Source organism: Bos indicus, chromosome 13 (assembly GCF_029378745.1).
Source record: "Bos indicus isolate NIAB-ARS_2022 breed Sahiwal x Tharparkar chromosome 13, NIAB-ARS_B.indTharparkar_mat_pri_1.0, whole genome shotgun sequence".
Taxonomy (NCBI): domain Eukaryota; kingdom Metazoa; phylum Chordata; class Mammalia; order Artiodactyla; family Bovidae; genus Bos; species Bos indicus.
In genome coordinates this window covers 28,486,637-28,503,548 of record NC_091772.1, presented here as the reverse complement: position 1 = coordinate 28,503,548, position 16,912 = coordinate 28,486,637, and the positions used below count along the sequence as shown (strand labels likewise).

Sequence of the window (16,912 nt, the reverse complement as noted above, 5' to 3'; positions counted from 1 at the left end):
AATGTATATAAATCTCATATATTATTTTATCAAGAAAGGAGAAAGGAGTGTGTGATATTTCCCCATGATTTATAAAGGACTTGAGAGAGAAACAGCTGGAATCTCTCACACCAGCAGGACCTTTTGAAAGGAATGGAATCTGCAATTTTGAAACAAAATGTTCAAATGGAAAAGTTATTACAGAAAGCTTTGTTTTGTGCACAACAGTCCATTTCACTGAGCTTTTCAAGTGTGTAATTCACAGTTTCCAAACATAGAAAAGTATTCAGATAGGGTATTTTGCAGGATGATATTCTTCAAATCCTATGGGAATCCTTTAAGTAAAAAGTGAAAGAAGAACTTGTGTATTATGACAGCTTGTCTCATTTGCTAAGCATTTCTTTAATATCAGTGTTACATTTTGAGTTAACCTTGATAACAGCAAAAGGGTTCACAACTATGACATTATGTCAGTTGTTCAGAATTAAGATTCTGTCTCAGAAGCATAATGTTGTAGAAAATTAATCAGTTGCTTTTTCTTGTGCCCTTAAAATTCTTGCCTCACCTTGTAGGCTTACAAAAAATTTTTAACTTGCTTTGAATTTTACAAGTTTACAGCTATGTTAGAAACTCAAAAAAATTGTTTCTGTCATCCTAGAAAACCAAACTCACTAATCGAGAAAGAAATCATTATTTAGATAAATTAGCCTTTAACATCAGAAATAAAGGCACATACATACTGGCTTTGCCCCTCCATCCAGGTGGCAAATTAATGTGGCATATTTATCCATTATGCATGCCTGGAATCCATAGTCCCATGCTGGAAAAATCTCAGAGGGATTCCATGTGCTTCCCAGGTGTCTCCAAGTGTCATGACAAGAGAAACGTCATAAGCTTTGCCCCCAGCCACCAGCTCTGTGAGCCTCCCTCCACCCCTGAGAGAGTATGTGATAGGGAAGAGAGAATCATCTTCTTTGCTGTCACCTGAACTTCAGCTTGGTTCACAAAAAAAAAAGAAAGGAAGGAGAGAAATTGTTTCTTTCACGGTTAATTACAATCAGCAGAGGTCATCTACAAGTCTCCTTATTCATTTGTCTCAGTTTTCTAGATGTATTGTACCATTCGATAAAGCAATACAGACCCACAGGGCATCTCTGAAGCTTTTCCCAGTGTTTCTGATTTGAGAGCTTTGTGGGTTTTAGATGGTAATGCAGGCTATCCTGTAACACCCAGGACAATATCTGGGACAGCCTCTGGACCCCTGTCTATTCACACTTCTGTATCAGAATGTGGACATTCTACACCAAGTGGAAGAGAGAGAAAGGTCAAACATTAGGTTTGCCACCCAGTTGGCTAGCAGGCTTTTTTCTGTATTGTTTATTTGACTCATCGGGTCTTCATGCGGTGCTCGGCCTTCTGTAGTTGCAGCGTGTGGGCTCAGTAGTTGTGGTGCCTGTGCTGAGATGTGGCATGTGGGATTGAACCCAGGCCCCCTTGCATTGGGTCTTAGCCCCCGGACCACCAGAGAGGTCCCTAGAAGGCTTTATTTTTTAGAGGTTTTCAGATTTTGGAATTGTGGCTAATGAGGACCCATAATATTCTTTTTTACTTATGAAACCCCTCTCCCTGGAGAATTTGACCTTCATGATACACTTAGGAAATGTGGAGGAGTTGGTAGAACATTAGCTTCCTGTTACCGCTCCTGAGGTTCCCATTCATCCTTTCTGTAACACTAGTGTAGCCTTCTGGCTTTAGTGCTGTAGCGTTTTAGTACCAGGGGACCTCAAAACCACTGGTTTCAGGAGGAATTCTTCCATGTGAAGCCAGTTCTATCTGCCCAAGTTTTGTCCTGTAAATTATGAACATCTTACGTGACCCAGAAGGAATCTTCTGAAAAAGCATTCCCTCACTTTTAAAGGACAACAAGGACTTCCCTGGTGGCTTAGATGGTAAAGTGTCTGCCTACAATGCGGGAGGCCTGGGTTCAATCCCTGGGTCAGGAAGATCTCCTGGAGAAGAAAATGGCAGCCCACTCCAGTACTCTTGCCTGGAAAATCCCATGGATGGAGGAGCCTGGTGGGCTACAGTCCATGGGGTGGCAAACTCAGACACGACTGAGCGGCTTCACTTTCACAAGCACCTTGTGGATTTTGCTAACACGCCTATCAAGTTTAATTCTTGCTTTCTTCACTTTATGGTGTCTTGGTTAAATGTATTGTAGCTGTTTTTTTGTGGCAAATCCCCTAGTTGAGGTATTGCTAGAAAGCTTAGATTTCCAGAGTAGGTCCTTCAAACTTCGCGTGTTTTATGACCAGGGTAGACAGTAAAAGCAAGGTCCATCATCTTAAGGAGAAAAAAAGAGCCTTAAATCAAAGACCAACAGAGCATTGAGAGATCACTTTTTTGCTGGCAACATTAATCACTATCTTAAAGTTTTGAATAAAATAAAATATTAAAAATAAGAAGACTTCAGTTTTACTCTCAGTTTAGCAAGTGACTTTCAAAGAGACCTTTTTTTCTTTTTCTGTTAATAAAAGTGGAACCTAACATTTGTTTGGAACAAGGAACTGTTTTAGACTGTTTTATAAGTTGGCGTTTATCAGGTACCCTGAACGCTGGGGGAAATGTCCAAGTGGAAGATCTTGAGAGAGAAAGCTGGGCACTTCTAGCACATTCTTTTGGTTTCAGCTTCCCAAGTCCCTAGAGATAGAGTGACCAGCTGTCCCGTTAAGGCAGCTTTGTGATTTGCAGTCCGAGTTTGGCCAGAGCGCCTGACGGGCGGTCCCCCTCTAAGTTATCACAGATGTTTACAGACAGCAAAAAAACAAACAGGACGTTTCTACATAGCTGTCCTTTGGGAAGGTTTAAGAGCCCTGGATCCCTTCCAGAATGTAATGGATTTGGATGGGTTTCACGCCTTTGTGATTTCTTGTTGTATTTGTCTGTGTCACCTTGCCCTGGGGGAGTGCTCGAAAAGCCACTACTGCTCCAGCCAGGATGTCAGACCTGGGACTCTCATCAGGCATGCTTGTTTGCCAACAAATGAGTGTTTAGTGGGTAAGACAATCCCTTCCTCCTTTAGTTCCATCCTTCCCCAAATATGCTTTAGATGAGTCTGAGTAAACCCAAATCCCTGCTTCAGCTTAACCGCCTTTCTTACAGTTGCATCCACTAAAATTCAACCCATAGAGTGCCTCCCTAGGCACTGAAGAGTCAGTGAATCAAATCTCTGTTCTTGGGGAGCTTATGGTTAATAAACAGAGATCAGACCCCAAAACTCATTATTGTGGGCTCTTGGGTGTTTGGGGACCTGAGTATTTCTTTAAGCTATGTCTTAATAGCACGTGAGTAAAGATCCCAAGCTCTGCTTGGGAATTGAATTTTCCTAAACATAAGGAGGCGACCTGTAACAAAATCTCCAGTGACTGACAAATGTCACTGACAAATGTCTCCTACCCAGACTTGGACTCTGCCAGCCTGGCACGGAAGATCCTCAAAATCCTATGCCTAGTCTGCCCTTTATTTGGCCAGGCTGCCCGTTATACACCACCTACCCTGGTTGATCTCTTCAGTTCATAGTGCCTGACCTCCATACTGCTGGATTCTGAGAAGAAAAATGAGATTCCTATTCTTTTCTTCATGCCGGTCCTGCCCCAAAGCCTGCTTTTACACTAGAGCCCGCAGAGACCTTCCTTTCCTCCACACGTTTTAGTTTGTTGTTTGAATCAACATGATCCAGTACTGCCCATGTCGCCGGCTGTCTTCTAATTTGTACCTCTTGCTCCATGGCCTGAATTGTGAGCATCTTTTGATTGAGGACTATGTCTTATCCTTTTTATTTTAATCTTTCCTACACTACTTCCTAATAGCAGGGGCTCCATAAATACATTCAACTTATTGATTATTAATCAATACATTCTTGCCAGTTGAGTGATAACAGTTCAAGGACTTGGATTTATTGATTTCAGCAGTTACAAATTAAGTTATTCTTTCCAGTTGATTGTTCAAAGCCAATATTCACAAACTTCACTGTCACTGTTTCTTGTGGGGCTTCCCTTGTGGCTCAGCTGGTAAAGAATCCACCTGCAATGCGGGAGACCTGGGTTTGATCCCCCTGGAGAAGGGAAAGGCTTCTGTTTCTTAGTCCACTTGAAAAATGCCCTTCCAGGGAGTAGCAGTAAGGTTACATCCATGTGTTTCTTTGTCACCGTGTATGTGAACTCGAAGTCTGGAAGTGGTTTTGCCCAGTGACACTTGGCATCCAAAAGGCATGGCTGGAGGCAGCTTTTCTGGCTGGTTGGGGACCCACAGAAAGTCACGTGACTGCAGCATTCCTTCTTCCCTTTGTATTTATCTACTGAGCACCTGTCTCGTTGCTTTTTACATGCTACTGTCCAATGCCCGGGCCATCAGTTTTTGCCTTGCTTTTCATGAGCAGCATGGAAGCTGCTACTATAGCCAAGCTTAGACCTGTGTGTGAAGGCAGGCTCCACGGGTGGCCTCTGCTCCCCAGCAGGGCCCTCGAGACGCTCTGGTGGACCAGTACAGAGAGACCCTGCTACACACCAAAACCATCCCAAAGGGATGCTGCCGACGGCTCTAGAGGTAGACGGTGGGGGCCAACACCCAGATGTCTTGTCCCAGTGGGGACGCAGGTCTGCTGAGTGCATATGGGGAAGTCAAGCCTCTGAAAACCCCTGGTTAAACTTGACAAGTTTAAAGTATCTTCCAAATCTGAGAACGTGTGAGTCTGCAGGGAAAGTCCGGTCCAGGGACCAGAGGCATAAGACGTCCTTCTAGTGCCTAATAGTCAGCTTCACACTTCCTGAGTTGTTTCTGAACCTTGTCAAAAGCAAATGACTTGTATACAAAACAGAAACAGACCCACAGACATAGAAAACAAATTCATGGTTACCAAAGAGGAAAGGGCTTGGGGGATAAATTAGAAGCTTGGGATTAACATACACATGCTGCTATATACAAAATGGTTAACCACCAAGGACCTATTGTATAGCATAGAAAACTTTGCTCATTATTTTGCAATATCAGTCAGTTCAGTTCAGTTCAGTCGCTCAGTCGTGTCCGACTCTTTGTGACCCCATGAATTGCAGCATGCCAGGCCTCCCTGTCCATTACCAACTCCTGGAGTTCACTCAGACTCACGTCCATCGAGTCAGTGATGCCATCCAGCCATCTCATCCTCTGTCGTCCCCTTCTCCTCCTGCCCCCAATCCCTCCCAGCATCAGAGTCTTTTCCAATGAGTCAACTCTTTGCATGAGGTGGCCAAAGTACTGGAGTTTCAGCTTTAGCATCATTCCTTCCAAAGAAATCCCAGGGCCGATCTCCTTCAGAATGGACTGGTTGGATTTCCTTGCAGTCCAAGGGACTCTCAAGTCTTCTCCAACACCACAGTTCAAAAGCATCAATTCTTCGGCACTCAGCCTTCTTCACAGTCCAACTCTCACATCCATACATGACCACAGGAAAAACCATAGCCTTGACTAGACGGACCTTTGTTGGCAAAGTAATGTCTCTGCTTTTGAATATGCTATCTAGGTTGGTCATAACTTTCCTTCCAAGGCGTAAGCGTCTTTTAATTTCATGGCTGCAGTCACCATCTGCAGTGATTTTGGAGCCCAGAAAAATAAAGTCTGACACTGTTTCCCCTGTTTCCCATCTATTTGCCATGAAGTGATGGGACCGGATGCCATGATCTTCGTTTTCTGAATGTTGAGCTTTAAGCCAACTTTTTCACTCTCCACTTTCACTTTCAAGAGGCTTTTTAGTTCCTCTTTCTGCCATAAGGGTGGTGTCATCTGCATATCTGAGGTTATTGAAATTTCTCCTGGCAATCTTGATTCCAGCTTGTGTTTCAAAACTGAATCACTTTGCTGTACACCTGAAACTAACACAACATTGTAAACCAGCTATACTCCAATAGGAAAAATTTCTAAAGTCGAATTTTTTGAGAATTTGAAAATATATTGTAATTATCATATTTCAGAACATAAGTAAGTGCAAATTTCTTTTTTACTTAGGAAGAAAGAGGTTAATACACTAGACCAAGGATTTCTGAATGTAGATAACTTAATATAGTGAAATCATGCCTTATTAACAGGCTAATAGCATTTTATAAAGAACACCATATTTTATATAATAATGAATTTTTAAATTATCTTGGTTTTAAAGAGCAAATGTTATTGATTTGTCATATTTTGGACAACAGTTTCTAGTATGTGGTTAATCCAGGCAAAGAAAACTGACCTATAGATTAGTGAGGGAAACAGTTTAAGGCGAAAACAGTCAAAAACAGCTCCATTCTCAGAGCCCACGACTGGGCCCCCAGGAGCTCCCTAAGGTCCCCCCTTTGGGGTCACTGGTGGCTCTTATCCCACATTCCTGCTGCCCAGGGACATTCATCTGTGCCCACTTGGCATGCAGGGCTTGAAAAGAACCCTCAGGCATCCCAGAGGGCTCTACCCTGCCCTGCTGTGTGCACCACAGGCGTAGGCCCGCAGGCTCTGCATGCTGTGTGTCCCCCTGTGTAACTGAATCAGGACAAAGAAAGCTCCCCTTTTCACTAAAGGGGCACAGATGTGGGGTATGAGGACCAGATGGCGGGGGTTGGGTTTCCTGGCGTGGTGAAGTGGTCTTCTCCCGGGCCGAGTGTGTTTCTGCCATGCCCCCTGTCTGCCCCTGTCTTGCAGCAATGAAGTGGTGAGGACTGACCTGAAGAAGCTGCCAGCGCTTCCCACACAGGCCCTGAAGGAGCACCCCTCCCTGGCTTACTGGTAAGCCCCTTTTCTCTGCACGCCCCAGTCATCCCCCCAAGGATGGAGCCCCTTCGAGGGAGGCAGGGGACTCCGGGTGACTGTCCACCCTCCCCACCACCACGGGCCAACCTGGTCCCCAATCAGAGAGCGATTCCAAACTGTATCGAGTGGCCTGAGCCTTCATGAAACCATATTTTGCATTTATTTAAATGACACGGAATATGAGAGCTGTTTTTCCTATTTTCTTTCTTTTCCTCTTTTTTTTTTTAATAAAAGGGAAAACTTCTAAAATTTCACTTTGGATGCCTTGCCTCCTTGGAGATCCCTTCATGGACTGCTAGAATTTCGCTTTGGGATCCTTGTCATTTGATGACAGGATGTGTGGGATTTTGAGATGTGGGAGGATGAGAGGGCTTTCCTCTTTGCAGAAGAGGGAGGTTGATTCTTTCCTTTTCCCACAATGTTTCATATCTCCTGATGTAGCTGCCGTGTAACATTACACCATAGTTCATCTGTTAGGCCCTACACTACTGATTCTCAATGAATCAGGCGTTTGAACTCTTCCCGGATTGTGGTTCAGGTCACAGTGAGTGGGGTTTGCATGGCTGCGTAGTGTGTTGAAATACTGTAGGGCCAGCGAGCCCCAACCACTATCCTTTGAAAGGAAAACGCCACTTCCCTAATCATTCTTATGACTCTGTAACCAAAAGCACTTTTTGTTAGGCTTCTGTAAGGGCTTTTATTTAAAAATAATAAGATATAAATCACAGAACAAGTCAATTTTGTTGCATTATAACATATGACTTTTCAGCATTTCTCTAATGCACTTTGTGAAGTTTACAGTTTAATAACATTTCATCTAGTCTAGAAAGTGAAGTCGCTCAGTCATGTCCAACTCTTTGCAACCCCATGGACTGTAGCCCACCAGGCTCCTCCATCCATGGGATTCTCCAGGCAAGAACACTGGAGTGGGGTGCCATTTCTTTCTCCAGGGGATCTTCCCAACCCAGGGATCCTGCATTGTAGGCAGACGCTTTACTATCTGAGCCACCAGACACCTTTCCAGTTGTCAGACTAGTTGTTCAGTCATCTGGATGGCTTCAAGGGGACTCCTTTGGCTGGGATGGGGTGCATGTTACTGTGGAGGGCATTAGCAGAATGAAACTCCAGGACATAAATCACGTCTTGCCAAGAGACCAAGTGACCGGGCAGCTGGACAGGAAATAAAAGGGCTGAACCCTGAGACTGGGAGCTTCCACCTGTGTGCCGACACTCTCGGTTTCATTTCTCTGAACTGTTTTGTTGCCAGTCTTTTTTTGGTAGCATAGGTGTGATAAACAGTGCTCAGAGCCTTATAATTTGCCTTCAAAGAACAAGATTGGTTTAACACACAAAGACTTTGCATGTGTCCGTTTCCAGACTTCCAGCCTGGCAGCGTGCACATACAAACACCCCAGATGGCACTCTTGTTTCCTTTTGTGTGGAAACAAATTGCCCTCTACCGAATTCCTCATGCTCCCTGGGCCTTACCTTCTCTGTCCTCCCAGCGGTTTATTTTCAGGAAACCAGTGATGAAGGGACTGGAGCTGCAAGGAGATAATTCACAAAACCGGTAGTTCCTACCTGGTGAAATGCATTAGCCGGCAGAGGCTGTAATGTTGCTGGCTTATCTGGAGTCAGAGTTGCTTTGAGCCTAATGAATCCCTCAGTTATCTCATTTGTATGTTTCCAAATGTTGTTTACACCCTGGCTGCTCCTTTCAGAGCTGGGAAGTCCTCCTTTCATCTCTCTCCCTCCTGCCTCTGGGTTTTCTTCTGGGTTATCTCCACAGCCTGCTCTGTGCGCAAACATCATCACTGAGCCGTGACTCCTTCCTTCACGCTGGTGCTCTCTCTTTTGTCAGCATGAACGGCTTCATCCTCATCCACGTCTCTAGCTGTCCTGCCAGAACAGCCCTCATCTCTGTGACCAGGCCCACCCTTTAGGACCCAGAGGCACCATGTTACTGTCTAAATGTCCTAGGAGGATGACAAGACAAAGGGAGGGATGCTTTTGAAGCAGGTGCCCCCAGGTTCTACAGCTCAGCTTCTACACAAACAGGCCAGTGGCATGAACCATTGTCATGATGCATAGCTTAAAAAAAAAAAGTGCCCATACACAGATGCAGTGGACAACCTTCAGGCCTAAATAAGCCATAGGGATCCTGTCCACACTAGCCAGGGAAGGCATTGCAGCCTAGTGAGCAGAACAGCAGGTTTAGGATCCCAGCCATGTCTCTGAGCTGCGGGGTAATGACAATCCAGGAAGCTCTGCTGCCTTAATTTTCCATCTGTAAAATGGGACTAACCGTAGCAGCCAAATCCAGACTGTAATTAAGAGAGGAAATATTAATAAACAAGCACATAATGCAGTTAGAAAGTTGTGAGTGGTACACAATAATGCCAGATCATCACCCAGTAATCCTTTCTGCTCATTTTCCCCAAGCGTTCCACAGGCTTGGACTTCTCGCCCTGTGTGATCTCCTTATGGGAGGGTGGCGTTGAGTCACGCAGTACCCAGGGCCCCGGGACAAGGCAGCATCAGGGTCCTGACCTGGCTTCTCTTGATAAGGGACCACAAATACACCCAGACAGGGCGTGAGGGGATGTCTTCCTTTACTCTGAAATCATTGGCCCCTGCAGGCTGACAGCTCCTCTGAGACAGGGAGCCCTGTGGCCGTTGGCTTGTTTCTGGGTTCCCTGTATGCAGAGATGATTGACCTTAAAAGTGAGAGCCAGCCCCTGCCTGGGGGCGCCATCAGCCTGGGTCACTTGCCTTTTTGCTTCATGTAACACCATACCCTCCAAATGGTGTTTGGGGATTCCATTTCCTCTGGCTGGTGGGTCTCTGATAGTAATCCCATGGAGGGGTGGTCAGTGCCATGATCGTCTGTCAGTCCCCATGGAGGGACAGGGAGTGGAGGGGAAGCGTGGCAGCTGCTGTCACATGCCTGCCCACGGTGTTTCCACTAGGACAGACAGAGAGGGGAAAGCCAAGGAAGAAGGAAGATACTGAGGCCTCAGAGGGTCTCAAACAGGAGAAACTAGGCGGGAGAGGGTGGGGTGGCAGATCCTTGCAGCTGTCAGGCTCAGTGAGGCCCCAAGGGTCAGGCCATTTAGTTTATGAACAGCTGCACAGCTGCCTGCTGGTGTTTCTGACCCCGCTGGTGTTTTTCCTGAGCCATGCTGGTGTTCACCACTACAGCGCTGTATTGAATTCCACACCCCCATCCCAGCCTAGGGAGCAGGGAACCCTCTCTGCGACTCTATACAAAGGAAGCGGGCTCGTAGCTATACTGTGTGGCTTGACCCTGGATCTGAGGGTCAGCCTCCCTAAATGCTACATCGTCGTGTGCCCACCCAGCTCTTGATTCAGTGGGCAGCTGGGGAGGAAGCTGGAAGGGTGACCCCAGAATGTCCTGACCCCACTCTGATGGTCTGTGAGGCTGGCATCCACCCAAGCAAGGACACTTTTGGAGAATTTTCTGTCAGGAGAGGGCCTTGTCCCCCTCAGTGCAGAGCCGCCACGGTGTGAGGTGTGTGGGAACTAAGGAGAAACATGGCTGCCTCTGCCCTTTTCTGAAGAGAGGGTGCTCGGACCCCATAGACTTGACTCTCAGCTAGACAAAGGCCCCTCGTAGCCAGTCATTCCCCATCTGGGACCTCAGGAAAGACACTTTCCTGCCAGGGGCCAATCTTGTACAAGTCAAATTTCAGAATACTAACATGCAGAGATATTCACAGAAGATTAAGAGAGTAACTAAACGAAAAATAAACTACCCCCAAGTACTCGGTAATGAACATACAGAATGTGTGCTCCGCTCCCCAGAAGTGGCCTCACTAATAAGAGGTGGGTGAAAGAAGGCTTTCGATCTGCTCTGGGATAATAAATGAATCATAGATCGTGAAGTTCAACTGAGGAGGTCTTGAGGGTTCATCCCTGGAATTACCTCCCATCGTGGAGTCCATAGGCTGTGGGGAGGAAGAGTAAGGTGGAGGCCTGAGGAAGAAGGTTCCAAGGTCCCAGAGGCCAGGCTTTTGGACTTGACCCCCCAATAGGTGGAATGTGGTTCCAGAGTTGGGCTTGGCATTTCCAAAGGCAGCGGGGTACAGGGTCACTTCCCAGGAGGCCCTTCATACTGTCTGCCTTGTCACAGGAGGGTGAAGCCCCCATGCCCCTAAAGGAGTGAGCTAACCTCTTGCTATGTTAGATCTGAGATTTCAGAAGGTTACCGGGTCCCCATCTGACTTCCGGTAGCTGCCTTATCTCACAATGCTGCTGTGGGCATTTTATTGCTCTATGATTTGTGTTCAGTTCACTTCAGTTGCTCAGTCGTGTCCGACTCTTTGCGACCCCTCTGAATCACAGCACGCCAGGCCTCCCTGTCCATCACCAACTCTTGGACTTTAGTCAACTCATGTCCATCGAGTCCATGATGCCATCCAACCATCTCATCCTCTGCCGTCCCCTTCTCCTCCTGCCCCTAATCCCTCCCAGCATCAGAGTCTTTTCCAATGAGTCAACTCTTCGCATGAGGTGGCCAAAGTACTGGAATTTCAGCTTTAGCATCATCCTTCCAATGAACACCCAGGACTGATCTCCTTTAGAATGGACTGGTTGGGTCTCCTTGCAGTCCAAGGGACCCTCAAGAGTCTTCTCCAACACCACAGTTCAAAAGCATCAATTCTTCAGCGCTCAGCTTTCTTCACAGTCCAACTCTCACATCCATACATGACCACTGGAAAAACCATAGCCTTGGCTAGATGGACCCTTGTTGGCAAAGTAATGTCTCTGCTTTTCAATATGCTGTCTAGGTTGGTCATAACTTTCCTTCCAAGGAGTAAGCTTTCATGGCTGCAGTCACCATCTGCAGTGATTTTGGAGCCCAAAAAAATAAAGTCAGCCACTGTTTCTACTGTTTCCCCATCTATTTCCCATGAAGTGATGGGACCAGATGCCATGATCTTCATTTTCTGAATGTTGAGCTTTAAGCCAACTTTTTCACTCTCCTCTTTCACTTTCAACAAGAGGGTTTTTAGTTCCTCTTCACTTTCTGCCGAAAGAGTGGTGTCATCTGCCTATCTGAGGTTGATTTGTGTTAACCAGCCCCAAATTCCCGAACTTTCCGATCCTCCTTGGACACCCTGAGCTATTAACTGCTAACAGGGTAGAGAGGCCATGAATGTCGTGTTGAGGTCAGCACCTCCTTCCCCCTGACTGGGCAGCTGGAGTTTAGGAGGGGAGGAGGGCCTGACCGAGGTTGCCCGAAGCATCCATGTGGACCCCCAGCAGTGGCTGTCTGCCTGTCCTCGTCCTGTGTCCCTCCCCACTGGGATGCGTGCTCCTTTCATCCTCTGCTCCCACAAGGAGTCTAACCCCCCGAACCTGAGCCAAACTCAAGACAAAGAGCAGTGAGTCCTCTGAGGGGAAAGTGGACTCTTTTGGTACTTCTGTCACCCTGGACATCTCACTTCGGCTGGGTTTCAAAATGCTGCTTCCAGGACAAATCATTCTTCCAGGAGCTGTTGGCTCCTTGGAACTTCTTGTGAGGATGTGGGGCTCACAGTCTTTTCCTGAGGAGGGCTCGGGGCTGTCACCTGGAGACTAAGGTAGAGACTCCTTTTCCTCTCGTTCTAGTGAGGACCGGGTCATCGAGCACTACAAGAAACTCAACGGCCAGACCAGAGGCCAAGCCATCGTGAAGTAAGTACCTCACCCCTCCCAGTGCTGATGAGGTTGTGTGTGTGTTCACATAGAACATGTCAGGGTTGTTCAGTTCTTCTGGGAGAGACTCCAGTGGATGGTGGTTCCATTTAATTTTTAAGTAAATAACCATTCAGAGAACTTTTATCATGTACACACAGACACCAATGTGCGTATGATACCAATTCTGCTGAATAACCACGTTGTGTGTGTGTGTGTGTTGTTTTGTTTTGTTTTCACAGCTACATGAGCATCGTAGAGTCTCTCCCAACCTATGGAGTTCACTATTACGCAGTGAAGGTAAGTGAGCACATTTGGTGAACATTGCCAACATGCCCTAAAAAAGATTTTCATTTCTTTATTTTTAATCTTATTGAAGTTTTTTGGGGTTTGGGGAGGACTCAGTCAGGGAGATCACATGCTGGGGGAGTTGGGACAGTGGAACACCCCCAACTAGTGTAGTAAGACTTGATTCAAAGACGCTCCAAAATTTACTTTCCCTTTTGTGAAGTGGGTGTGATAAATGCCTCAGTTCAGTTCAGTTTGGTTCAGTCACTCAGTCATGTCCAACTCTTTGCGACCCCATGAATCGTAGCACGCCAGGCCTCCTTGTCCATCACCATCTCCCAGAGTTCACTCAAACTCACGTCCATCGAGTCGGTGATGCCATTGAGCCATCTCATCCTCTGTCGTCTCCTTCTCCTCCTGCCCCCAATCCCTCCCAACATCAGGGTCTTTTCCAGTGAGTCAACTCTTCTCATGAGGTGGCCAAAGTACTTTCAGCTTTAGCATCATTTCTTCCAAAGAACACCCAGGGCTAATCTCCTTCAGAATGGACTGGTTGGATCTCCTTGCAGTCCAAGGGACTCTCAAGAGTCTTCTCCAACACCACAGTTCAAAAGCATAAATTCTTCGGCACTCAGCTTTCTTCATAGTCCAACTCTCACATCTATACATGACCACTGGAAAAACCATAGCCTTGACTAGACGGATCTTTGTTGGCAAAGTAATGTCTCTGCTTTTCAATATGCTATCTAGGTTGGTCATAAATTTTCTTCCAAGGAGTAAGTGTCTTTTAATTTCATGGCTGCAGTCACCATCTGCAGTGATTTTGGAGCCCCCCAAAATAAAGTCTGACACTGTTTCCATTGTTTCCCCATCTATTTTCCATGAAGTGATGGGGCTGGATGCCATGATCTTCATTTTCTGACTGTTGAGCTTTAAGCCAACTTTTTCACTCTCCTCTTTCACTTTAATCAAGAGGCTTTTTAGTTCCTCTTCACTTTCTGCCATAAGGGTGGTATCATCTGCATATCTGAGGTTTTTGATAAATGCCTACTTCATTTCAATTCTCAGAAGAATCCTGGAGATCAGGACCACAGAGCCTCTCAGTAGGAAGATTCCAAGGAACTATAGAGAACAAAAACTTAAGCAGAATGAACAGTGTTTCTCTTGGTGGTCAAATGCCATGTAGGCAGCCAAATAGGAGAAGTGGGACTATGGGTTGAGAAATCAACAGCCTCTATCTTCTTAAATATGCTGATGGCAAGTCCAATGTGACACTGGCCCCATTGTAAATTCTTTTACATTTGATACATAATGTCCAAGACTGGGATCCCTTCTTTGAAATAGTGGATAATGATGTTCCCAGGCTCTTTTTTCTATCCTGAGAAAGGATAACTTCCTTTCCTTCATTTACCCCGACGTGAAGTTTATCGAAGTCATTGTCCCAAGTCAGGACAAAAGGAACAGAAAACCCTTCTGAATGCAAGACAGTCCCACCAAGCAACCCGATATTCTCAGGCTTGCCCACCAACTTCCTTCCCCATGTTTCTACCTGACTGTATTTTTTTTTTTAAGATTTATTTATTTACTTTATTTTTTTGTCTGTGACTGGTCTTTGTTGCTACATGCAGGCTTTCTCCAGTTGCAGTGAGTGGTGGCTACTCTTCATTGCGGTGCTCGGTCATCTCATTGTGGTGGCTTCTTGTTGCAGAGCACTGGCTCTAGGCACTTGAGCTTCAGTAGTGGCACACACGCTTAGTTGCTCTGTGATATGTGGGATGTTCCTGGATCAGGGATCGAACTAGTATCTCTTGCATTGCAAGGTGTATTCTTAACCACTAGACCACCAGGGAAGCCCCACCTGACTGTATTTTTAATTCTTTTAGACCAGAGTGTGCCATGTTTCATTCATTATTGTGTCACCACGGCAGCTTCAATGGCATTTTAAACATCCTTGGTGTGCATTTAATGGCCTGTATCTTCCTCTAAACTGCAGCCTTCTGATAGCAAAGACTGTGTTGTATTCTGTTATATATTCCTGGAATCCAGCAGAATCTAGCATAGTGCCTGGAATGTAGTAGGTGCCCAGCAAATATTTACCAAGTGCCTTTATTGAGAATTGAATCAAGTAGTTGGATGTATGCATTTCCATGATGGGAACAGATATCAGAGTGACATTTGTGGAGTCCAGTTTTGAAGCATATGTGGGTGCAGTCCCACCCAGCAGCTCATCTCCAGATCTATCACAGCCTGCAGTGGTTCAGTTCTTCCTGATGTCCTTCCAACACCCTTCCCACCAGTGGAAGCTCTTTATCTGTCTTCACCGTGATGCACAGAACTCAGAACCATGGCAGTCATCCCTGCCTTTCTCAAGTCTAAGGTATAGTCTTGTCATGAGAAGTATGACCTGGGCTTCTGGGCTAAATTCTGTCCCACATGAAAAGTGTGAATCATCTGAGGAGACAATCCCTGTATCGCTCTGCCGGGGAAATGACCACTGAAATCAGTGGGCAGTCAACTCCCCAAAAGGAAATTGAATTGATCGTGAAAAGAAATTCAAAATCCCCCCTGCTGGCTGCCAGGGTTCAACTCTTACACTGTGAGTGAGTCTAGAGCCCATGTCCATTTTGCCGTCTTGCTACCATAAAGGAAACAGGAGGGGCCAGCAATAGTCCTGACATTATTACAAGAGGCATATCACAGAAATCAAACTGTGAGTCTCTCTGTCACTTGTGGAAATATTCCACAGTGATGTTTAGTGGAGAGGTCTGAGTTCATTAATGGAGCCAGTAATTCAGGAAGCCCTGACTCCATTTCATTCTCTGATTTGCTGTTTGTCCTAAGCACGATCTCACCTCTGCTACTCATAATTAGAAGAGAGATTAAGGGATTTCCCTGGTGTCCAGTGGTTGAGGAAACACCTTGCAAGGCAGGAGACACAGGTTCAATCCCTGGTCAGGGAACTAAGATCCCACATGCCACAGAGCAATTAAGCTCACACACCACAGATCCAGAAGCCCTGCACTGTAACTGCTGAGCTCAGGCTGCACAATGAAAGGTCCCACATGACAACCACAAGCTGCAACTAAGACCTGACCCAGCTAAATAAATAAATATATATTGAAAGTAAATCGAGGCTTCCTTGGTGGCTCTGTGGTAAAGAATCTGCCTACCAGTACAGAAGACACAGGTTCAGTCACTGGTCTGGGAAGATCCCACATGTCGTGGAGGAAGTAATCCTATGTGCCACTGAGCCAGTGCTCTGGAGCCTGGGAACTGCAACTACTGAGTGGATATGCCACAACTACTGAAGCTAAAGCACCCTGGATCCTGTGCTTCCCGACAAGAGAAGCCACCACGCTGAGAAGCTGGCACACCGCAACTAGAGAGTAGCCCCTGCTTGTCACAACGAGAGAAAAATCCCGAGAAGCAGTGAAGACCCAGCACAGCCAAAGATAAATAAATGAAGATAATATACGTGTGTGTGTATATAATAAAATAAACAAATAAAGTGGAGATTAAGAAATTTGCTTCACCAACTACTCCACAAAAATTTTCTAAGTATTAGAAGACTATTGAGATAGGTTGCTAAGAGTCGGGCACGACAGAGAGACTTCACTTTCACTTTTCACTTTCATGCATTGGAGAAGGAAATGGCAACCCACTCCAGTGTTCTTGCCTGGAGAATCCCAGGGATGGGGGAGCCTGGTGGGCTGCCGTCTATGGGGTCGCACAGAGTCGGACACGACTGAAGCGACTTAGCAGCAGCAGCAGCAGCAGAGATAGGTTGAGATACCTAGATGAAAAGGCTTTCAGATAGAACTTCATCTGGGTTTTACGAACACAGCGTAAACTTGAATTCTGTTTCCTCGTCAGCCCTGGAACATGACAAAAGGACAACCTCTGATATGCATGCTCTCTGCTATCCAATAAAACTTTAGAAATATGCTCCTTTGCTGTTTGTGAATTTCTGGGTGCCAAGTGTGCCTGTGTGTTTGACTCTTGGAATCTCAAGCTTGAGGGATTGCTCTCCCACTTACTTGGAGAAAGAGCCTAAGCAACGATATCGAGACTCACTGTTTGGTGGCCTTCCGTGTAAATTTCACAGATGCCACATATCTTGGTGTGATGA

The 16,912-nt window shown here is 46.0% G+C and overlaps 1 protein-coding gene across 12 annotated transcripts in view; it reads left to right on the top strand.

Moving 5' to 3' along the window:
• FRMD4A (FERM domain containing 4A) overlaps nt 1-16,912 on the top strand; it is a 750,010-nt gene that overhangs the window by 630,408 nt on the left and 102,690 nt on the right. For all 12 annotated transcript variants that reach the window (XM_070802094.1, XM_070802096.1, XM_070802095.1 and 9 more), the window contains 3 exons: nt 6,688-6,771; nt 12,430-12,495; nt 12,738-12,795. In XM_070802094.1, the coding sequence (XP_070658195.1) occupies nt 6,688-6,771; nt 12,430-12,495; nt 12,738-12,795 (208 nt within the window). The remainder of the gene's footprint in view (nt 1-6,687; nt 6,772-12,429; nt 12,496-12,737; nt 12,796-16,912) is intronic.